Genomic DNA, 24711 nt, shown 5'->3' with positions numbered 1-24711 from the left:
AATTTGTATTCATCTAATACTATATCCTCAAAATATGTAAGGGAAAAATTGACAGAGAAAAAGGTAAATTCATAATCATAGTGGGAGATTTTGGCATAATTTTATCATCATCTGATGGACTAAGCAGACCCAAAAATCAGTAAGGATGTGGAAAATGTGAACAACAAAATTAAGAAACTTGACCTAATTGACATAAGTGAAACACTACATTCCACAACTGCAGAATATGGATTCTTTTTAAGTGTACATAGACCCTTACACTATATGCAGAACAATCAATTGCAGATGGATTGTAGATCTAAACATGAAAGGCAAAATAATGAAACTTCTAGATGATAACATAAAATGCCAGTGATACTTGAGTAGGGAAATATTTATTAAACACAATAAAGGAAATGATTGATAAATTACATTCTATTCAATGAAGAACTTCTTTGTATCTAAAAACACCATTAAGAGAGTGAAAAGGCAAGTTTTACAGAATAGAATAAAATATATATAACATTTTATAAAGAACTCTTACAAATCAACAAGAGAAAGAGAAGCCTATAGAAAAATGAGCAATAGAATTGAAAAGCACCTCACAAAAGAAGCTATCCAAATCAGCAAATATAGGAAAGATTTTCAGTCTTATTAGCATTCACAGAGATAGAATTGAAAATCACAATGAGAGAGCACATACATGTACCAGAATGGTTAATTTAAAAAAAAATTTTTTTTTTAAATAGTTATAGATTCACAGAAGTTGTAAAAATAGTACAGAGGTCCTCTTCACACAGTTGCCTCCAAAGATTACATCTTAACATAACTATAATAAAATATCAAAACCGGAAAACTGACATTTCTTATTACAAATATGTTCTTATATAGTTCTATGTCATTTTATCACAAGTTTAGATTTGTGTAACTACCACCACAATCAAGACAGAAAACTCTTCTTTTACCACAAAGCTCTCCCTAGTGCTACCCACTTGCCCCCCTCCATTGTCTCCAACCCCTCTAATCTGTTCTCCAGGTGTAGAATTTTGTCGTTTTGAGAATGTTATATAAATGAGATCATACAGTAGGTGACCTTTTGAGATTAACATTTTTCACTCAGCGTAATGCCTTTGAGATCATCCCAGTTGCGTGTATCCATAGTTTGGTTCTTTTCAGAAGGGCTAAATTTTAAAAGACTGATAATGCCAAGTATTGGTGAGGATGTAGAGCAAAGTTAATTTTAATATACTGCTCGTGGAAATGTAAATAAGTTCAACCACTGTGGAAAACGTAGTTGAATAGAAGCGTACCACATGACTTAGCAATTTCTAGGTAAATACTCAACAAAAATATGTGTCTCTGTGCACCGAAAGTGTTTTGTAAGAAAAAATATTGATAGAAGCATTACTGGTAATTGTTCCAATCTGGAGAGGATCCAAATGTACACCAACAACAGAAAGGATTTTTAAAATTGTGGCTCCTTTGTAAAGGGCTAAGTAGTAAATATTTTAAGCTTTGTGGGCCACGCATTCTCTGTTGTATCTGCAGTCATGCATTGCTTAACATCCAGGATAAGTTCTGTGAAATAGGACACTTTGTAATTTAGATGTTGTGCAAACACCATGTTACAGGCAGTACCGGTGTTATGAACATCAGACTTACGGACACCTCATACTTAAGAACAGACTGCCATAAAGCCTTCTGTATTAAAAATTTGAGTTAAATACACTGGCAGCACAATCCGTCTGTATACAAGAGACATGAGACACACCTGTTGCATGCAGGAAGCTGTTGCACTATGTCGAGTTAAGGCCCCTATGTCGATGTCCTGTCCTCTGATCAGGATTTCTGAACTCTATTACAACATTATGGGACCACATACGTATATGCAGGATGGACTTTGCCTGAACAGACGTCATGCAGCAAATGACTGTAGTCTACAGGGAAGCAGGCATAGGCAATATGTAAACAAATCGGTGTTGCTGTATTCCAGTAAAACTATTTACAAAAATAGGGTTTGGTCTTTGGGGGCTGTAGTTTGCTGATCCTGCTATAGAGCCATAAACTACAGTTACACACAACTACATGGATGTACCTCACAAACATAATTTTGCAGGAAAGAAGCTATCCATTATGATTCCATTTTTTAAATGAGGTTCAAAAACAGACAAAATCAGTCTATGGTGTTGAAGTCAGCATAGTGGTTATCTTTGGGGAGAAGAGAGGAGGTAGTGATGGGAATGGGCATGAGGAGGCCTTCTCAGGAGCTAGTAACTCAAATTGTAACTATACATCACATGAGTAATCAAAACAGACCATACCTAAGCAACCACCATTCAGGTAGAGAGCATACATTGGTTGCCAACCCCATGATATGTCAACACTCTCGCCTTCTCAACCTTGGGTTCCCCGTTACCAGCTTTCCTATCCCCTCCTGCCTTCTCATCCTTGCCACTGGGCTGGTGTGCCCATTTAGTCTTGTTTTGTTTTATGGGCCTGTCTAATCTGTGGCTGAAGGGTGAACCTCAGGAGTGCCTTAAGTATTCAGCTAAAAGTGTGTCGTGGGGCCATACTCTCGGGTTTCTGCAGTCTCTATCAGACCAGTAAGTCTGGTCTTTTTTTTTTGTGAGTTAGAATTTTGTTCTACGTTTTTCTCCAGCTCTGTCCGAGGAAACAATTTTGGTATAAAGGCAGAGGCTGGAATAATCATTTTAAGTATTGTCATTAAAAGAATATAGATCGTATTTTAAAAGGCTAATCAGATTGTTTAATGGTGTGGGCTGACAAATAATTATTCATGTTTGAAGGCCAAAGGAGATTCTTTGGTTAGGGAGCTATTGAAAGCAAGGTACAACTAGTTTGTAATGATGAAGTTAATTTGGTTCCATCTGACGAATACTTTTATTGTGTTTTACCTGCTTAAACACTCTTTGGTGTTGTTCTTTCAAGGGTCATGGGCACCTTAGCACCATGTGGTGTTGACGTGATAGAGGGTTTATTGGGGGAAAACTTACAATAAGTAGTAGAGTGCAAGCAATCCCTTGAACCTTTTTTTTTAATCCTGTGGTTTAGCCCAGGCATAGATGATCTTCAGGCACCGTGGCCATCAGCCTTCCAGTGGAGAGTAGCCTCCACCTCTGTAATGCTCAACGTATTTGTAGGTTACGGCAGAGAACATCTAAGTAACTGTGTAACAGTAGTTGGGAAGGGGGAACCTCCAGAGCCCCAGGGGGCAGGAATGGGTCTACTCTTCTTTTGAGCTAACAACTCTGACCTGTTGAGCCTCCTTGCTGCTAGCCTCCAGGACCATCTAGATTTATCTTTCATCAGGTGAATCCTATTACTAGAAAATAGTGTAAAAGCTTCTTGGCTTGGTATTAAATGGTCTTCTAGTTGTTTTCTTCAACTTCAACTTATTTATCAGGCCTTTTGCCACCGGTTCTACACAAAATTTTTCTTTCACTGAATTACTTGTAATAAACACATTGTTTATTTCAAGGTTCTCATCTTTGCTCACATTACCTGCTTTTCCCTTTCTTTAAATTCTCATCCTTCAGAAGCTGCTTTTGTCCCGTCTTCTGTGATACCTACCTCCTGATGACCTGAATTCTTATGCCAAATATTACCACTTTTCATGTACTGCCTAATATTATTAGTGTTAATGTATGTATCTCTTTCTACCTAACTTGTAAATTAGGGCAAGAAACATTTATTAGACTATTTTGTAATCTCTATAGTACCCTAACAGTCTTGAGTATAAATGCGCAACAAGAAATAATTAGTTTGTATGTATGCTATTAAAATGTGTTTGAATTACGAAATATTCACAATATTTTAGGGTCAACAGGTATTTTTGGTTTATGCCTCTTTTAGACTCTGGATGTTAATTGTTATAGTATAATGCTAGATTCTTAATTACAACTTTTTTTTAATCTACTGAGTTAATCCCAGTTTTAAAAACTCATTTTTGAGGTTGGTATCAAATTATTGTCTGTTGGTTACTCTATTAGCCAGTTTAGTAATTAGATTCCTCCATTCTACTTCAGCAAGAAGTTGAGAACTTTAAGAAGCTAAATGTCATTAGTAAAGAGCAATTTGAAAACCTAACACCTGACCTTCCTTTTGAGCCAAACCAAGAAGTTCCTGTAGCACCTTCACAGTCCCAGCAAGGTATGTAAATCTGCTTTTATGTAAATGTATGAATAATATTAAAGCAGTTCTAAATTAACTTTTTAACGTTTGCTCCTTTTTTCTTTATTCGGGGAAAATATTTAGGTATCTGGTAAGATACTAGAATTTTAAAACTCACAACTTCAGAAAATTTTAGAGACTTATAAATACAGATCATAAATTTGGTGAGACAGCCTTGCTGTAACAGGACAAAATTTGAATCCCATCTTACTTTTGATGATTAGGGAGATAATTACAAAAGTGCCGTAGAAAATCACTATTGTAACATTAGATCGTGCTCAAAATCAGCCTTTTCCTTAAAAAATAGGCAGAATTAATGCCCTTTATGTATCTGGTGTGATTTTTAAATTTCTGTGAATGTTTCTCTTCTCAGAAATTCTCCAACACTTGCTGATTCCTTAAAATACACCACTGGACTCATTCTTTTTTTAAGGCTTTAGCTCTGTGTGAAAACGTAAATATGTACTTAGGAGATTCATAAATCGAACCTGACATTTTCAGACAAGTATGACTGATTTTCTCATAGTCTTTCCTGAAAGCAAGGGGAAAAGAAAACACTTTTATTTTGACCTAGAGAGAATTGTATAATGAAACCCCCATGTGCCCATTACTTACCTTTAACACTTAAATCAATTTTTGTTTTGTCTAGATACCATTCGCTCCCTCTACCTCTCACTGAATTTTTTTTGAAGCAAACTCCCAAGCATATTATTCCTATTATTTCATCCCTAAATATATTTGTGTCTTTAAAAAGATAAGGACTGTCTTCTTTTTAACACATAATAACACAATACAGTTATCACATCTAAAATTAAGAATAATTCATTAATATAAAAAATCTAGTGTTCAAATTTCCTCATTTATCACTTTTTTAATTTTTTTTAAGTTTCTTAAAGCAGGATGCAGTAAGGTCCAAACACTGCAGTAGGTTGATATCTCTTAGTTTGTAGGTTAAGCCTATTTATTAAAAAAAGAATTTTTCCTTGCAGTTTATTTGTTGAAAAAAAAACTGGATTGTTTGTCCCGTAAAGTTTCTCACATTCTGGATTGTGCCAATGGCATCCTTATGAGTTCATTAAACATGTTTTCCAGTCCTGGATTTTCAAAAACTGTTAGTTCGATAGAGGCTTGATCAAATTGAGGCTCAAATTTTACCAAGAATATGTCGCGTAGTATTGACTGCTTGCACCAAGAGACACATAATACCTGGTCAGCTCTCTTTTTGTGATGTTAGCAACTGCTGATGATCATTGTTTAGAGCTTTTAGTTCACTAGGGGTTGCAAAATGGTGATAATTCTACTTTTGTCCTTTGCTTCTTTGTTTAGTAGCTAGAATACCTTCATAAAGGGAAACTTCCCTTACTTTGACTGTGTATCCTGCGATAGAGTTCTTACAGGAAAGGGCGAATACATGCTTTAATTCTTTCCCCTTATTTGCTAGTTTTTAGTTATCAGCTGGTTCCCTAGCATCCTTCATTAGTAACCAATGAGGTTTGTTTTTATTGTTTGTTTTTATGTTATCATTAAGAACTCATAAGCATATTAGGTGGGTTTCACTCTGTTATAGTCATTATTCTGTGCCATTTATCAGTTTATTGACTTTCAGTTTCAAATTCACCTTTCATTGCCTTGCTCTGTGATGATGCAACTGAACTTGGTAAACTTTCTTGTTTGCCAGTGGTCACATTTGTCAAGTTTGTCAGGACTCGGATTGCAACTGAGTGAGTTGGTCACTGGTACTAGGCCTTTTCAGTTGAAAGAGCTAGGAAACTTTTTAAAGAGAAAAATACGTTATGAGTTCATGTTGATATTTTCTGTTCAAATTGAGGATTACAGATTTTAATTTTAACTTCTTTGATTTTTATGTTTGTATCATTTTTTGCTTACATGAAAAAAATCTTTGTTCTTTAACACATTAACAGGGTTAAGTGCTCTGCTGCTAACTGAAAGGTGGGTGGTTTGAACCCATGGGAGAAAGAGGTAGCAATTAGCTCCTGTAAAGACTACAGCCTTAGAAAACCTGTGGAGCCGTTCTACTCTGTCCTGTAGGGTTGCTATGAGTCAGAATCGACTCATCAGCAATGGGTTTTGTTTTGGATGATATAATAGTTTCAGAGTAACAATAATATTAAATAATGTTATTATTTTGAATACTTAAAGAGATTACTTCTTTTAAAATTCTTTATGCCCTTCCCATTAGAATGTTCAGTCAGATTACTGAGTTTTTTTATTTTGTTAAGTTTGAGAATTTCTGCTCCTTAGCACATCACAGAGAAAATGCAAGTCACAAATAAGGAGATAAATTTTGCATTGCATGAAATTAACAAAGAATTAGTATCACAGAAATCTAAAACCTTAATCAATGTGATAAAAGACAAACATTGGTAGAAAAATTAGTAAACAAAACATAAACAGGAACTTGACAGAGGAATTAAATGACCAATAAATATGCAAAGATGCTATCCTCATTACTTTGCTGATATTTGCCAATTAAAACCACAATGATATACCACATTAAAATCTAACAGTTTCACTTCAGGGGACACTCTTGCAAATGTTTACTAGGAGACAAGTGCAAGAACATTTATAGCAACGTTCTTCATAATAGAAAAAAGTAAATGAAAACTACACGTAGAAATTTTTGAATTGGTGTATGTTTGTTGTGTATATTTTCACCATAATAAAAAAGTAAATGGAAACTAAAAAATGTCCATATACCGTAGAACATATTATAAAATATATATTCATACATAGGAAGAATATACAACAGTGAAAACTACATGTGACAAAATGGATTAATCTCAAAAATTAGAATGAATAAACAATAAACTAGTCACAAAAGAGTTCATTCAATGTAATACCATCATATAAAGTATAAAATTCATGGATACATGCGTAGCTCATAGAAAAGGAGTTCATTCAATATAATACTATCATATAAAGTATAAAATTTATGGATACTTGCATAGCTCACAGAAACCATGAAAAGTGGAGCAAGAAGAATTATTAATTAAAAAATTCAATGTAGTGGTTCACTCCTAGCAAAGGGGGGAATCCTATTGCTTCTTGTTGTGAGTTGTCATCGAGTGGCTCCCACTCATGGTGACCTGATGTGCAACAGAAGGAAACATTGCCTGATCCTGTGCCATCTTCATAATCGCTAATATACTTGAGCCTATTATTGTAGCTATTGTGTTAATCCATATTGTAGAAGATTTCTCTCATTTTCGCTCACCCTGTGCTTTACCAAACATGATGTCTTTTTTTAGCAATTGGTCTTTGCTGATGACAGGTCCAAAGTAAGCAAGATGAAGTCTCTCATCATTTTCACTTCTAAGGAGCATTCTGGATGTACTTCCAGATAGGTTTGCTAGTATCTGGAATTTATGTATTGGTCTAGTTGGTGGGTATATGAGTATCAACTCTATCTTTAAATGTGTGAATGTATATTATATACATTTATTAATCTTCGTTTGTGCTATAATCTAGTTTTTAAAAATGTGAACAGAAAATAAAGAACAAATTAAGAAGATAGAATTCAGTCTAACAAGAAATGTTTAATAGATTAACTCAGATTAAAACATTTTCTGATTGGATTTTTAAAAAAATTCAGCTCTATGATGTTTACATGTCGTAAGTACAGAAAGATTCAAAGGTAAAGAATGGAAAATGGTATAAAAGAATGATACTGATAAAATATTCTATTACTAGGTACTAATAAAAATTCTATTACAAAATAGAAGTTAAAGCATACAGAAGGTGCTTAGTCTCACTGTCTTCAATATCTGTCTTCCTATTTATCCTCCATACCCATTCCAAACAGGCCTCTGCTCCCCATACTCCAGATCAGCTTTTGATAGTGTCACCAGAGATCTCCATATTTAATCTATGGGTCAAATCAATCCAATTTACCTGACATCGTCATTAGATGAAATCAGTTACTCTGTCTTGAAACACATCCTTCTTCCAGAAACCATTCACTTAGTTCTCCTCCCGCTTCATGCTAGTCTCATTAATAATAAGTTCTTCCTGATTGCCCCAACCTCTAAAGTTTGGGTGCTTTAGGACTCAGACCTCAAATTTCTTATGTTTCTTATCCTCAGTAACTCCTCAGGTAGTAGCATCTAGTTTTCATGGTTTTAAATAGCATTATTAGATTAGTGAGGGCTGTTTGTATGTACAGACCAAACCCCTACCCTGCATTCCAAATATCCAACTGTGTAGTCAATAGCTGCACTTGGATATTTTATAGTAATGTCAAACTTCATATGTCTAATACCCAAGTTCTAAATCCCTACCCCTACCCAAGGACTTCTCCCACAGACTTCCATATCTCTATAAATGATAACCTCATCCTCCCAGTTGCACAGGTCAAACAACCTTGGTGTTACCACTCACCTCTTTATTTTTCAACCTCCGTATCTAATTCATTGGCAGATTGTATCTATTTCACTTTAAAATATATCCAGAACCTTACTACTTCTCACCCTTTCCACTTTGACCATCCTATAAAAACCACCATCATTTTTTCCATTGGTCAGACTAATGATGTTGAGCACCTTCTCATGTGTCTATTTGCTATCAGTATATCCTTGATGCAGCATCTGCTCCAGTCTTTTTCAGTTCCTTTTATTGGGTTGTTTGTTTTCTTATTGAGCTTTGAGAGTTCTTTGTTCTGGATTATTGTTGTTAGCTGCTATTGAGTTGACTCCCAACTCATGGCAACCCCATACACAACAGAACAAGACACTGCCCCGTCCTGTGCCATCCTCAAGATGTGGAACATACCACTGTCATCCGTAGGATTTTATTGGCTGATTTTCAGAAGTAGATCGCCAGCCCGTCTTCCTAGTTGTCTTAGTCTGGAAGCCCCACTGATGGATGATGGCTCTGTATGAGGTGCATTGGCAGAAATCGAACTCGAGTCTGCTACGTGGAAGGCGAGAGTTCTACAACTGAACTACCAATGCTCCCATTATTCTGGATACAAGTTCTTTACTAAGTATTAGATAATTTGCACATATAATCTCTAAATCTGTGGCTTATCTTTTCATTTTCTTAACAGTGTTTTTTGAGGAGAAGAATTTCTTAATTTTAATGAAGTACTATTTGAATTTTTTCTTTTATGGATCGTGCTTTTGGTGTCTAAGAAATCTTTGCGTAACCCAAAGTTTCAGAGATTTTCCCTAAGTTTTCTATTAGCTTCATATATTTAGTTTTTATATCATTTGGATCTTTAATCAATTTTATTATTATTATTTTTTTAATATATAAGGATGGATGTGGATGCCGGTGATTCCAGCACCATTTGTTAAAATGTTTATTCTTTCTCCATTGATTACCTTTTCACAGACCCATACATATAGTCAGTTGATTTTCGACTATATATTTGGGTCTGTTTTGGACTCTATATTCTGTTCAACTGATCTTTATGTTTATCCCTCCGCCACAGTACACTGTCTTGATGATTATAGTCTTACTATCAGGTAGTATGAGTCCTCCAACTTTTTCTTCTTTTTCACAATTGTTTCGGCTATTCTAGTTTCTTTGCCTTTTCATGTAAATTATATAAACAGCTTATTGATTTCTGCAAAAAATTCTGCTGGTATTTTTATTGGAATTACATTGAATCTACAGATTAGTTTGAGGGGAAGTGACATCTTAATAGTATTGAATTTTCCAATCGAGGAACATGATATACTTTTACATTTAGGTGCCTTTTTTTTTGTTATTTCTTCAGTGTTTTATAGTTTTCAGTGTATTTTGCACATATTTTCTTAGATATGTGCCTAAGTATTTTATGTTTGGGGGGTTATTGTAAATGGTACTTTAAACATTTTAAAATTTCCAATTGTTTATTGCTATTGTATAGAAATACAATTGACCTTGTATCCTGTAATCTTGCTAAACTCACTTAATTTTAGTAGCTTTTTTGTAGATTCTTTGATATTTTCTGTATAAACAGGCATGTTATCTATTAATAGAGGTAGTTCTATTTTTTACTTTTCTAACTGTATGCCTTTTCTTCTTTCCTTGCCTTATTTCACTAGTTACCAGTTCCCTTTGAGTTGATTCTAACTCTTGGAGACCACATGTGTGTCAGAGTGGGACTGTGCTCTCTAGGGTTTTGAATGGCTGATTTTTTTTGGAAGCAAATAGCAGGCCTTTCTTCCAAGGTACTTCTGGGTGGACTTGAACCCCCAACCTTTCAGTTAGCAGCTGAGCACATTAACTGTTTCCTGGGGACTCCATTGCACTGGCTAGGACCTCCAATATGATGTTGAATAGGATTGGTGAGAGTGGACATCCTTGCCCTGTTCCTCATGTTAGGGGGAAAGCATACAGTCTTTCACCATTAAGTATGATATTAGTTGTTAGTTTTTCATAGATACCCTTTATCAGGTTGGGGAAGTTCTCTTTTTATTCCTTGTTTGCTAAGAGTTTTTAATCATCAATGGATATTTTTTCTTTTTTCTGGATCTTTTGAAATCATATGGTTTGTCTTATTAGTCTGTTGATGTTGTAAATTACATTGATTGGTTTGCAAATGTTGAACTAGTCTTGCATTCCCAGGATAAATCTCAATTGGTCACAATATATGATCCTTTTTATATGTTGTTAGATTTGGTTTGCTGGTTTTTTGTTTTTGAGGATTTTTCACTATATTTATGAGGAATATTGGTCTGTAGTGTTCTCTTTTGGGGAAGGTTTCTTTGTTTGGTTTTGGTATTGGGCTCATGCTGACCTCATGAAATGAATTTTGAAGTGATCACTCATCTTCTGTATTTCAGAAAAGTTTGTATAGGATTGGTATTATTTATTCCTTACAGGGTTGGTAGAATTCACCAATGAAGCCATCTGGATGTAGAATTATTGGAAAATTTTTTAATTACAAATTTAACTTTTTAAATAGATATAGGACTGTTTAGGTAATCTATTTTTTCCTGAGTGAGCTTTGGTATTTGTGTCTAAGGAACTTGTTTGTAATACTCCCTTTTTGCTCTTTTAATCTTTACAGAGATATCTTCTCTTTCTTTCCTGCGTTTGTAATTTGGGTCTTTTTTCCTTCATTTTTTCCCTTGGTGAGTCTGGCTAGAGGTTTATCAGTTTATCAATTTGATTTTCATTGATTTACTTTATTATTTCTCTTGTGCTCTTTATTATCCCCTCTTTTCTGCTTGATTGGGTTTATTTTGCTCTTCTTTTTCTAGTTTCTTAAGGTGGAAACTTAAATATTTGATTTGAGACCTTTCTTCTTTTCTATTATATGCATTTAGTGCTATAAATTTCTAAGTACTATTTTAGGTGCATCTCACAAATTTTCAGATGTTGTGTTTTTGTTTTCATTCAATTCCAAATATTTTCTAATTTGGTGTATGTATTTTTTTCTTTGACCCATCAGTTATTTAGAAATGTTTTATTGTTGTATTACAGACAACTTCCATGAAATGTTCATTCCTTAGACACAAACTACTAAAGCACACTCAGGAAAAATTTATTTTATGATCCACAATTTGGACTGTCTTGGTGAATGCTCCAGTGCATTTAAGAAAAATGTGTATTCTGCTGTTTTAGGGTGGAACGTTCTATAAATATCTGTTAGATTCAATTGGTAATGGTGTCGTGGAGTTCTATACCCTTTCTGGTTTTTTTGTTTTTTTTTCTACTAGTTCTGTTACTGAGAGGAATGTTGAAGTCTCCTATTATAATTGCAGATTTGTCTGTTTCTCCTTTCAGTTCTGCCAACTTTTGCTTTGTGTGTTTTCAAGCTCATTTGATAGGTTTATTGTGTTTAGATTTGGGTTATATTAGCATAGGTTAGTGAATTGATCCTTTTATCAATATATATTGATCCTCATTATCCTTGGTAATTTTTGTTGCTATGAAATGTAGTTTGATATTAATATAGCCACTCAGCATTCTCTTGATTACTGTTTGCATGGAATGTGATACATCTTTTTCTGTCCTTTTACTTGCAGCCCACCTTAGCATTGTATTTGAAGTGAGTTTCTTATAGGCAGCATATAATTGGGTCATGTTTTTTTCCCCAGTCTGATAATCTGTCTTTTAATTGGTATGTTTAGACCATTTATATTTAGTACAGTTATATGTCTGGATTTAAGTCTACCATTTTCTTATTTGTTTTGTTTGTTCACTATTTTGTTTGTTTGATTTCTCTGTTTCCTTTTCCTGCCCTTTTTTGGGTTATTTGTACATTTTCTTTGTATTCCATTTTAATTTATCGTGAATTTGACACATATACTTCTTTGTATACTTTTTTTAGTGGTTGCTGTAGGGATTGAAAAATATGTACTTACCTTTTCACAGCCTATTTAGAATCATTACTACAATAGGTACGTAGAAACCTTATCACCATATAGGTGTCTTTATGCTATAGTTGTCTTGTATCTACATACATTGAAAAGCCCATCAGACAATGTAATTTTTTTTTTGCCTTTTACCATCAAACATGTTTTAAAGAACATAGAAGGAGAATATCTATTATATTTATCCAGATTTTTACCATTCTGTTGCTCCTTTTCCATTCATGATGTTCCATGTTTCTCTCTGGTATCATCTCCCTTCTGTCAGAAACACTTTCTGTAGTAATTCTTTTAGAGAAGGTCTGCTGGCTGTGAGTTATCTTAGTTTTCTTTCACTGAGAATGAATGATATTTTCCCAAAGGGTATTTTCAATGGATATAGAATTCTGGGTTGATAGTTCTTTTCTTTCAGCACTTTTAAAATGTGCTACTTCCTTCTGCCCTTCATGGTTTCTGATAAAAAAAATAGTCGTTCAAATTGTTTTCTCTATAGGTAATGTATTCTTTTTCTCTGGTTATTTTCAAGATTTTTTACGTGTCTTAAATTTTCAGCAGTTAGAGTGTGATGTGTTTGGGCATGAATTCTTTTGGGTTTATCTCAGTTTCTTGAATCTGTAGATTTATGTCTTTTGCCAAATTTGAGAAGCTTTCAGCTATTATTTCTTCAAAATTTTTAGTTCTGTACTCTTTCTCCTCTCCTAGACCTTTCATTGTTGTTCCATAGGCTCCTAAGGTTTTGTTATTTTTTTTTTTAATTGTATTTTTTTGTTGTTCAGATTGGAGAATTTCTGTTAATTCTGGCTGGTTTTAGGTTTTAGTGTTTTTTCTGTATCTCTAGTTGTAAGTAATTTAATTGTGACTGCCTTGGTATAGTTTTCTTCATGTTTCTTATGCTTGGGCTCAATGAGTTTCTTCGCTATATACATGTATATACACACACATATACACATATATGTACATATAAATAAATAAAATATATATACACACCCACATACATATGTACAAAGGAACCCTTGTGGCACAGTGGTTAAGCTCTCAGCTACTAACTGAAAGGTCGATATCTCTAGTTGTGACTGCCTTGGTGTAGTTTTCTTCATGTTTCTTATGCTTGGGCTCTTAGAGTTTCTTGGATATCTACATACGTATACACATACACGTACACATTTATGTATGTATATCTTTGTGTGCATAAATAAATAAAAATATACATATACACATAGACACACATATGTACAAAGGAGCCCTGGTGGCACAGTGGTTAAGTGCTCAGCTAGTAACCGAAAGGTTGGCAGTTTGAACCCACTAGCCAGTCTGCAGGAGAAAAATGTGATAATCTGCTTCTGTAAAAATTAAAACAGAAAACAAAAAACCATTGCCATTGAGTTGATTCTGACTCATAGCAGCCCTGTATGGACAAAGTAGAACTGCCTGATAGGGTTTCCAAGGCTATAAATCCTTACAGAAGCAGACTGCCACATGTTTCCCCATGGAGTGGCTAGTGGGTTCAAACTGCCAACCTTTCGGTTAACAGCTGAACGCTTTAACCACTGAACGACCAAGGCTCCTTCCATAAAGATTGCAGCCTTGGAAACCCTATGGGGCAGTTCTACTCTGTCCTATAGGGTTGCTGTGAGTTGAATTGACTCAATGGCATGCAATGACATACATATATGTACATACACACATACACGTTGTATTAGTCATCTAGTGCTGCTATAACAGAAATACCACAGGTAGATGACTTTAACAAAGAGAAGTTTATTCTCTCACAGTCCATAGGCTAGAAGTCCGAATTTAGGGCACTGGCTCCAGGGGAAGGCTTTCTCTCTCTGTTGGCTCTGGAGAAAGGTCCTTGTGATGCATCAGTCTTCCCTTGGTCTGGGAGCATCGCAGTGCAGGAACCTCAGGTCCAAAGGATGTGCTCTGCTCTCGGTATTGCTTTCTTGGTGGTATGAGGTCCCCCTGTCTCTCTGCTTGCTTTTTGCTTTTATATCCCCAAAAAGATTGGCTTAAGACACTATCTAATCTTGCAGATTTCATCAATATAACTGCCGCTAATCCATCTTATTACATTCTAGTGATAGGATTTACAACACATAGGGAAATCACCTCAAGTTACAAAATGGTAGATAATCATACAGTACTGGGAATCATGACCTAGCCAAGTTGACAGATATTTTTAGGGGACACAATTCAATCCATGACATTCCACCTTTTGGCCCCCCAAAATTTATGTCTTTGCCACATGTAAAACATATTCACCCCATCATATCATAGCAAAAGTCTTAAACCAATTCTAAGTCCAGAATCCAAAAATTCCTCTTCATCTGTGAAATCTAGAATACAAGTTATCTGTTTCCAAAGGTACAATGTCAGAACAGGCACAAGCTAGACATTTCCAGTACAAATGGGAGAAACTGGAGGAAAAGAAGGGATAACAGACACCAAGCAAGTGAGCAGAGCACATTGCATTAGCCCTCAAGGCTTTGAAAATAATCCTCTGTTCTCTGAGACAATTTACACAATGGCCCTGCCCTCCAGACTCTAGGTATTGGCCACACTCTCCAGATTCTGAGTGGAGGCCCCTCGGCCCTGGGCAGATCCACGTTCCAGGCCCACTGGGACAGCAACTCTGCTCCCTCGACTTTAGGCGCACCATTCTCCTAGTCTGTCTGAGTGGCGACTCTACCCTTAGAAACACCGGAGGCCATGACTCCTCCCTTTGAAACCCCAGAGATCCTGGCCATAGTGTTTAAGACTGAGGCAGCTTGGCTTCTTGTGTTTCTTTTGTCTTCAGCTTCTACTTCCTGGTTTCTTGGCCTCTTGGCTCCTCAGGCCTCACACCTGCATCTGCCCTGCTGGGGCAAGTGTTCTAAAGCTCTGTAGCTCCACTGATAAGTGTCTTCAGGCACCCCGCTCTGCCAGGAAGCCTCCTGCGCACAGGTACTCAACTCTCTCACTTCATGGGTCAGCTCCAGTGCTGTCTGGTGTTGGTCTCCTGGTTCTGCTGCTGCAGGTTCTCTGCTGCTTCCAGTTCTCTGCTGCTGCTGGTCCTCTCCCTCTCCTGCTCCTCTATCCATTCACAATTTCAAAACCACTTCCATATTTTAGGTATCTGTTAGAGCAGCACCCCACTCCTGCTACCAAATTCTGTCTTAGTCATCTAGTGCTGCTATAACAGAAATACTACAAGTAGATGGCCTTAACAAAGAGGAGTTTATTCTCTTACAGTCCAGTAGGCTAGAAGTCCGAATTCAGGGCACCAGCTCCAGGGCAAGGCTTTCTCTCTTTTTTGGCTCTGGAGGAAGGTCCTTGTGATGCATCTGTCTTCCCGTAGTCTGGGAGCATCTCAGTGCAGGAACCTCAGGTCCAAAGGATGCGCTCTGCTCCTGGCACTGCTTTCTTGGTGGTATGAGGTCCCCTGTCTCTCCACTTGCTTCTCTCTTTTATATCTCAAAAGAGATTGGCTTAAGACACTATCTAATCTTGTAATTTCATCAGTATAACTGCCACTAATCCATCGGAAACCCTGGTGACATAGTGGTTAAGTTCTGTGGCTGCTAACCAAAAGGTCAGCAGTTTGAATCCACCAGGTGCTTCTTGGAAACTCCATGGGGCAGTCCTACTCTGTCCTATAGGGTCACTGTGAGTTGGAATCGAATTGACAGCAACAGGTTGTTGTTTTTTTTTCCTTTAATCCATCTTATTACATCATAGTGATAGGATTTACAACACAGAGAATTCACCTCAGATTACAAAATGGTAGACAATCATACAATACTGGGAATCGTGACCTAGCCAAGTTGACAGATATTTTGGGGGGACACAATTCAATCCATGACACACATATACACTAGATATATATGTATTTTTAAAATCAAATTCAGAAAATTTTTAGTCTTTATTTTAAATTAAAAATTCTCTCTTCTGTCCTATACTCCAAATACTAGTACACTCCAAGCATAGTAGGCCGTCACTCACTAATGTTCTTTTGTTCCCCTGACCCACCTATCCTCCTGTTTTTTTTTTTTTTTTCTCTGTTTTGTTTTGGATAGTTTCTGTTCCTTGTCTTCTAGCTCATTAGTCTTTTCTTCTGTATTGTCTAACCTATTGTTAATCCTATCCAGTGTAGTTTCGATTTCAGCTATTGTGTTTTTCTTCTCTAAAAGTTTGGGATATTTTGTATATTGTCTATATATCTCTTTTTAATATGCTGATGCTTTCCTCTACCTTACTGAATATGTGAGATATAAAAACTTTTTTTGTAAGCAAAATGGAAATGCAGTATTGGGATCCATATCTGTCTAACTGTTCTTGTTCGGTTTTCAGCAAACTGTGACCTATGGGCCCAAATCAGCCTGCTCTGGGTAAATCTGGCCACACCCTTTATTTACATGGCCATTTCTGTGCTATAAAGGCAGAGTTGAATAGTTCAGCAGAGATCTTATGATTTGAAAAGCCAAAAAATATTTACTATTTGACCCTTTACAGAAAAAATTTCCCAATCCCTGCTCTAGTGGCGTTTTTATTTATAAAAAACTAAAGTGCCAGTCCTCATGTGGCATTTTTTATTATAATACTTCAGTGAACAGCAAGAGTATAATATTAAGTTTTATTTTTATAAAGGCAATTCTTGTCTATAAAGAGAATAGCAACTATGGACAAGGTTCATATGGTCCAAGTATATAGCTCTGCAATGATTTAGTAGAGATAAAATTTGGAAAATCTTAATTAGTAGAATACTAAGCACACACCTTAGTCCAGTGGGTCTTAAACTTTAGCAAATATCAGAATCACGTGGAAAGTTTGTTAAAAGAGATTAAAGGACTCCATACCCAGAGTTTCTGAGTCTGTAAGCTGAAGTGGGACCTGAGAATATGCATTTCTAAAATGTTTCCATGTGATGTTACTGCGGTTGGTTCCAGGACCACACTTTGAAAATCACTGCCTTAAGGCTGTTCCTCTTTCAGTATTCTCTGATAAGCTTGTAGCAGAAACTGTATGGTAGACAATCATAGTTGAGGTGTCCGGAAGAGCAGATGGCCTATTTTGTTGTTCTTTTACAGCTTTGTTGAGATGTAATTTGTATACTGTAATATGCATACATTTTAAGTATACAGTTTAATGACTTTTACTAAATTATACTTATGTAGTTGTTCACTAGCACAATCCAGTTTTAGAATAATATCTTCATTCTAAAAAGTTCTTTCATGACAATTTGTAGTCAATTCCCATTCCCACGTTCAGCCTGAGACTAATCTGCTTTCTGTCTCAATGATTTTGTATTTCCTAGAAATTTCATATAAATTGAATCATATGATACATAGTTATATGTCCCGCTTTTTTCATTTAGCATAATGTTTTGAGGTTCATCCATGTTCTTGTATGTATCAGTACTTTGCTCCTTTTTCTTGCTAAGTAGTATTCCGTAGTGTGGGTATACCACGTTTTGTTTATCCATTCAAGAATTTATGGATATTTGAATTGTTTTCAGTTTTGGCAGTTATGAATAATACTGTTATCAATATTCATGTGGAAGAGATGGTCTGTGATTTGATACAAAGATATTTTTATAATATCTAGAACTTTAATATATTCTTATCCTTAATTTATGTTTCTAATAGCAATATTGTTATATTTTCTATATTTTATGTGCTTGTAATATGTCTTAATTAATTTTTGATAATTTTATGTCAAATGCTATAAATTGGTATATGAAATGCTGTAAAAATTTTGTAAAATATTTCTTTTGGGATAGTAAAAGTGTTCTATAGGTCTTAGTCTTCACAGAATTGATATATTCCCTCTTACTAATGGGTAAAATTCACACTGAAATAAACGTAGAATAAAATAAAAATAAAACTTACCTTTTTATTATGGAAATGTTCAGATGTAAACAGAAGTTGAGAGCGTTGTTTAATGAACCTCCATGTACCCATCTCACCTAGCATCAACAATTGTTAATAGTTTGACTTTCTTTTTTCTCATTTGTACCTTGCCTCCCTATCTCTTTCGATAGTTTATGTTGAGTCTCAAACATTGTATTATTTCTTCTGTAAATTCCCCATTATATATTGCAAACTGATACTTACAAATATATGTATATATATATAAATATTCACGATACCATTATTTCTCATAACAAAATATATAGTAATTCCTTAATATTATCCACTACCCAGTTTATGTTTCGTTGTCCTTGTTTGTCTAAAATATATCTTTTTCACATTGGTTGTATGAATCAGGACTAAACAAGGTCCACAGATTGCATTTGATTGGTAAGACCATCAAGTCTCTCTTAATCTATAATCATTTCTCTTTCCCTTTTTTCCCCATGCCAAAGATTTGTTGAAGTTACGTAGTTAATTTGCCTTAGAATTTCTTATGTTCTAGATTTACCTGACTGTATCTCCTTTCATATCATTTAATATGTTCTTCTATCCCCCTTGAATGTTTTTTTCCTTTTTTTTATTGTTGTGCTTTAAGTGAAAGTTTACGATTCAAGTTAGTCTCTCATACAAAAATTTATACATACGTTGTTATGTGACCCTAGTTTCTCTTCCTATACTGTGACAGCACATTCCTCCTTTCCACCCCGGATTTCCCGTGTCCATTCAACCAGCTCCTGACCCTCTCTGCCTTCTCATCTCGCCTCTGGACAGAAGCTACCCATTTAGTCTCATGTATCTACTTGAGCTAAGAAGCACACTCTTCACAAGTATCATTTTATGTCCCGTAGTCCAGTCTAATCTTTGTCTGAAGAGTTGGCCTTGGGAATGGTTTTAGTTTTGGGCTAACAGAGAGTCCAGGGGCCGTGTTTTCCGGGGTCCCTCCAGTCTCAATCAAACCATTAAGTGTCTGGTCTTTTTACTAGAATTTGAGTTCTACACCCTACTTTTTCTTCTGCTCCGTTGGGGACTCTCTGTTGTGTTCCCTGTCAGAGCAGTCGTTGGTGGTAGCTGGGCACCATCTGGTTCTTCTGGTCTCAGGCTGATGAAGTCTCTGGTTTATGTGGCCCTTCCTGTCTCTTGCCCTCTGTATTTTTTTTTATGAAGTAATATTTATATATAGAAAATTGATTGTATTTGGGCTCATTTCCCACTCCCACTGGTGGCAAGAATATTTCTTGTATCACCTAACCTCTGTCAGTCTCACTTTTACTGATGTTATGTTGATCATTGTGTTCAGGTGTTGTCGGCCTGATCCATTCATTATAAAGTTTCCCTTCAACTTTTTACCATATAGTTTCAGCAGCCATCGATGAATATTCCCTAAATCTTTCAGTAGGGTTGCAAAACAGTGATCTTCTAATTTTATTACCCCTTCTGCATTTCCTGGCTAGAAATCTTCTATAAAGAAATTCAGTTTGTCCAGGAAAGGAAGGATGAATGCTTGCTTCTTTCCTTTTATTCAGTTTATCAATTTTCTGAATAATGAGTTGGTGCCCTAGCAGTCTCCAACGGTGATTGAGTTTGTTTGTTTTTTTCATTATGAAATCATGGTTCTTATTTATTATATCCAGTTCAGTCATTATTTTTAGTGGTCAGATTATTTTTGCCTGGTGGGTCCTTAAAGTTTGCTCTTGTGTCCTTATGACCTGATGCTAGTTTTTTTGTTTGTTTTGTGTTTAGTTCATTGTTTTCTGGCTCAAGATTTCCCAGGCCCATGTTACGTATGCTTTTTCTGCTCCAGACTTTATTTCATTGAGGAAATGTGTTAGTGGGAAATGGAATTTAGAGATCATAATCTGGGTGCTAGGGAAGCTTATTGTTTATGGGTTGTTATTGCTCCTAAGTCTTTGAATATTTTTTTACAAAGGCACTGAATTTAACATATTTTTCAGTGTATGCTCATATTTTTATACTTAATATTATATATCTTTTTGGTACAAGGAAAAACAGCATAACAAAATTTAGTTAAGCTTAACATTCATTTGGTAGGGATATACTTTTTCCTAGGCAGTATTGTGACACTTGGAGCTCTTGTGGTGCAGTGGTTAAGAGCTCGGCTGTTGACCAAAAGGTCGGCAGTTTGAATCCACCGGCCGCTCCTTGGAAACCCTACGGGGCAGTTCCACTCTTTCCTGTGGGGTCACTGTTAGTCTGAATCGACTTGATAGCAATGGGTTTGGTTTTTTGGTTTTTATTGTGGCACTAGTATACAAATATAAGATGTAGCCCTTGCTCTAAGGGAAGTTCTCAGGAACTTGCTTTTAACATCTAATGAGATGATATATAAAAAAAAAGAAAATAGTTGTTTTAATTTAGTTAATGAAACAATAAATAAAATACAGAAGTGGCACAAAAAAGAATTACCTCTGTTGGCAGGATGTGTTCAAGGATGCCTAACATTCCCAGGAAAATAACATCTATGCTGGATATTAAAGGAAGGGTATATAAGTTCAAGTGGGTGTACCAAAGATGAGGGAAGGGGAGTTGCAGAAAGGAAAAAGCATATAAAAAGATATGGAGCCAGGAAACAGGAACACGTAGTTGCTATTTGGGGCATCAGGATTGAAGCAGGGAATGACACTAGATGAGGCAAAGTCAAGAAAGTCTTACATAACGTGATAAAGAGCCTCTTTTTCTAGAGGCAGAGGGGAACCACTAAAGGATTTAAAGTAGAAGTATGAAATGATCTAATTGCTTTTCACAATAATCGTTCTGGCAACAGTGAGGAGGGGAAATGACAAAGCAGGGAGACTAACAGAGTGGGAGAAGTTCACCTTTGACCTTACAAACTAGCACCTGTTTTGCCTGGCGTATAGTAGGCACGCAATAATATTTGTTGAATGAATGAATGTTGTTGTTGTTAGTTGCCTTCGAGTTGATTCTGACTCATGCTGACCCCATGTGTGCAGAGTAGAACTTCTCCTTAGGATTTTCAAGGCTGTGACCTTTCAGAAACAGATTGCCAGGCCTATCTTCCAAGGCACATCTCGATGGGTTTGAACTGCAAACCTTTAGGCTAGTTGTCAAGCACTTAACCGTTTGTGCCACCCAGGGACTCTGTTGAATGAATGAGCAAAAGGTTATTGTATAGATCAAAAGAAATTGATAAGTCTGAAGAAAAGCCATATAGAAATAGAACCTATATATTTGACACTACTACTTGATTCATCTGATGGCCTTACTTAGTATCTTACAATAAGATTTTCGTGAACAAATCAGTAACCCAATAGAAAAACAGTTAAAGGATATGAATGGCACTCACAAAAGAGGAAATCCAAATGGTGACTAACGTATGAAAATACCCTCAACTTCATTAGTAATTAAGGAAAATGCAAATACCATTTGACTCCCATAAGGTGTAAAATACCTACTCTTGGCTAGGATGTGAAATAACTGAAACTGTCACGTGCTGATGGAAGGAGTTTAGATAACAGTTTGGCGATCCGTATTCAGTAAGTCAGAAAATGCATGTATCCTTTGACTCCGCATTTCCACTTCAGATATAAACCCTAGAGAAACATTCATACCTGTATAAAAAGACATGCTCAGCAATGTTCATTGCAGCCTTGTTGATGATAGCCAAAATTTGAAAATAATATAAATGTTCATCTGCAAGAGAATGAATAAATTGATATATTTATATAACAGCATATTATTCAGCAGTGAAAATGAACAAACCTGAGCTATATGAATGGAACATGAGTAAAAGTCATAAACAAAATGTTGACTGAAGAATAGCTTACAAAATGATATGTAGTATGATATCACATATATAGTTTTTAAATATCGTAAAATAATGTTATTACATATATGTAGTATAGCTAGAAATACCAAATTTTAAGAGCCTGGTTGTCTCTGAGGAGGAAATGCAGGAGGGAAGTGGGATTAGGGAAGGTTACACAGTGAGCTTCAGAAACAAATATAGCATCATCAAAATTTAGTAAAACTAGGTGAGGGTAAACAAGTGTTTATTTATGTATATATGTTACTAATGGAAAAATCATTTGAGCTTAGAGAATTTTAGAATTATCCTTGCTCTCAAAGTAAAATATTTTGCTGGCATCTAAACTAATTTTAACAACTTTCTATTTTGCAGATTTGACTGAAGAATTAGCTCAGAAGCTGTTTGATATTTCAGAAGTATCTTCAGCATCAATGGCCTGTTCATTGCCCACAGCAGTTCCAGAATCACCTAGAGTTCATCCTTCAAGGACACCCAAAACACCTCGAACACCTAGATTACAAGATCCTAACAAAACACCAAGATTTTATCCTGTTGTTAAAGAACCAAAAGCCATTGATGTAAAGGTACACAAAACAAGCAGGAATAGAAAGCCTGCATCTTGTATCTCTCGTTTTACATAACAGAACGAGACTTTTTTGGTTTCTGTCACTTTAAAATATATATTTTTTAGATTGTAAGAATTCATTAAAAAATGCTATCTTACCATAGTGATGTTTTCTCAGGGTAACAAATAACTTCACAGTTATTTGTTAATAACTTTACTGTTCCATAGTGTAATTAAAGATGATCAGAAGGTGTAATGAAGAATCACACTAAGTTGCATTTCCTTTAATCCTTGTGTTACACACCTGGTAAGAGACTTGTTTGTTAAGTTTTGTAACTTGTATGTAAGATGTTTGAGTTTTGTGACTTCATATGATTTCATAATGTGTCATCCACAGTATGAAGATGTTTGAGTTGGTTTACAGTCAGAGGGTTTTAATTGACTTGTGAAGTTCACATTGCTGAAAGTAATTGCAATGTTTGACTTCTATTTTTTTAGAGTCCAAGAAAAAGAAAAACACGACATAGCATAAATCCCCCTCTAGAGTGTCATGTTGGTTGGGTAATGGATTCCAGAGATCACGGGCCAAGAACATCTTCTGTCAGGTACCTCATTTGTTAAATTGTTTTGTTCTTAATTTGCAATTTGTTAGAAACAGTTATTAATTAGATATTTGGGAATATTTTTAAAAGTCAGTATGTTAGCAATTACTGAAAAATGAACAAAATTTAAAAAGGAAACAAGAGAGAAAGTTTTACAGTAAGTAAGTACATTAATGGAATAATTTAGTAGGGCAGATATTTTTTATTTTTTCCGTTTAAACTGGTTTCCACAAATGTATACTCTTGGATTTATAAACTGTTTAGGTCTATGAAAGTTATTATCTTTGGAAAGACTCCAGTACCGTGTTCTCACTTGCATTGAATAGGTTTTTAATAGATATTTATTGAATGAATTAATATGCTAAACAATCTACTCAAACTATATAAAGGTTATAGAAATAAAACACATTATTATTTTCGATATTTTCCTTTTTTTGGAAACAATCAATTTAGATTTACTGATTATTAGCAGTAAGTTTTCTTTTAGCTTTTAAAAAAGACTATTTATTTACCTCAGAAAAGATGACTGGGCAAACCTTTTAGAGTGCCAGTTAGGTCCAAAGCAGTATGGTATGTTTTGTCCTGTAGAGGGGATACAGAGATGATTTACTGCTGATTGTTTTATGTTTCTCTAAAACCTGTCTTGTGTTTAAACCAATCTTGTGTTTCTACTAGATGTTTTCAGAATAATTATTTGATAACTTTTCCATTTGAAAACTTAGCTTTGGGAAAGAATGTTTTTTGACTGGTTACTAGAAGGGGAAGGATTAGTTAGTTTCATTAAAAGAAAAGCTAGGTAGTTTATCATGATTTGAAAAATCTATAAATACATCTTTCGAGTGATACACATTTGGTACTTTACATTCAATCCTTAGGTGTATTGTCCCTAAAAGGCAAAATTGTATATATTCTTCTGTACGCTTATGGCATATTGATAGTTATTTTTGAGTTCTAAGTGATTTGAGAGTTTGTCCCCAGAGTATTTTTTATGGGAGCAGTATATTTAGAAATCAGCAGATAATGGTGAAAAATGTCTTACTTTTTAGTTAGTAAAAAGCAAATAATCTGATTAGTTCATAGTTCTTGCATTTAGTTAAGAAAATATTTCTTAAGATTCATATTTTTGTTGTTAAATTTATATAGCAATTTGTTCATTCCTAGCCACCACTCCATCATGACCCATAACAAAAATGTATCAGGAATACAGAGACTTACAATGTGTTAGGCACTTTTCTAGCAACTGAGGATATGGCAGGGAGCAAGATAAATGCAGTCCCTATCTTTCTGAAGCTTAATTCAGGGATGGCAGACAAGTAGTTATAATAATAAGTGATGAATTTCATGGCAGGAAGACAAGAGTAGTGTGACGCTCTTA

General features: G+C 35.3%; 1 protein-coding gene across 2 annotated transcripts in view; it reads left to right on the top strand.

The window, feature by feature from the left end:
• Positions 1–24711, top strand: part of LARP1B (La ribonucleoprotein 1B) — a 108489-nt gene that overhangs the window by 73136 nt on the left and 10642 nt on the right. For both annotated transcript variants that reach the window (XM_023743149.1, XM_023743148.1), the window contains 3 exons: positions 4026–4149; positions 22542–22753; positions 23233–23339. In XM_023743149.1, the coding sequence (XP_023598917.1) occupies positions 4026–4149; positions 22542–22753; positions 23233–23339 (443 nt within the window). The remainder of the gene's footprint in view (positions 1–4025; positions 4150–22541; positions 22754–23232; positions 23340–24711) is intronic.

Source organism: Trichechus manatus, unplaced genomic scaffold, assembly GCF_000243295.1.
Source record: "Trichechus manatus latirostris isolate Lorelei unplaced genomic scaffold, TriManLat1.0 scaffold00239, whole genome shotgun sequence".
Lineage (NCBI taxonomy): Eukaryota > Metazoa > Chordata > Mammalia > Sirenia > Trichechidae > Trichechus > Trichechus manatus.
The sequence above is the reverse complement of the archived record's forward strand: the minus strand, read 5'-3'. Positions and strand labels throughout refer to the sequence as shown.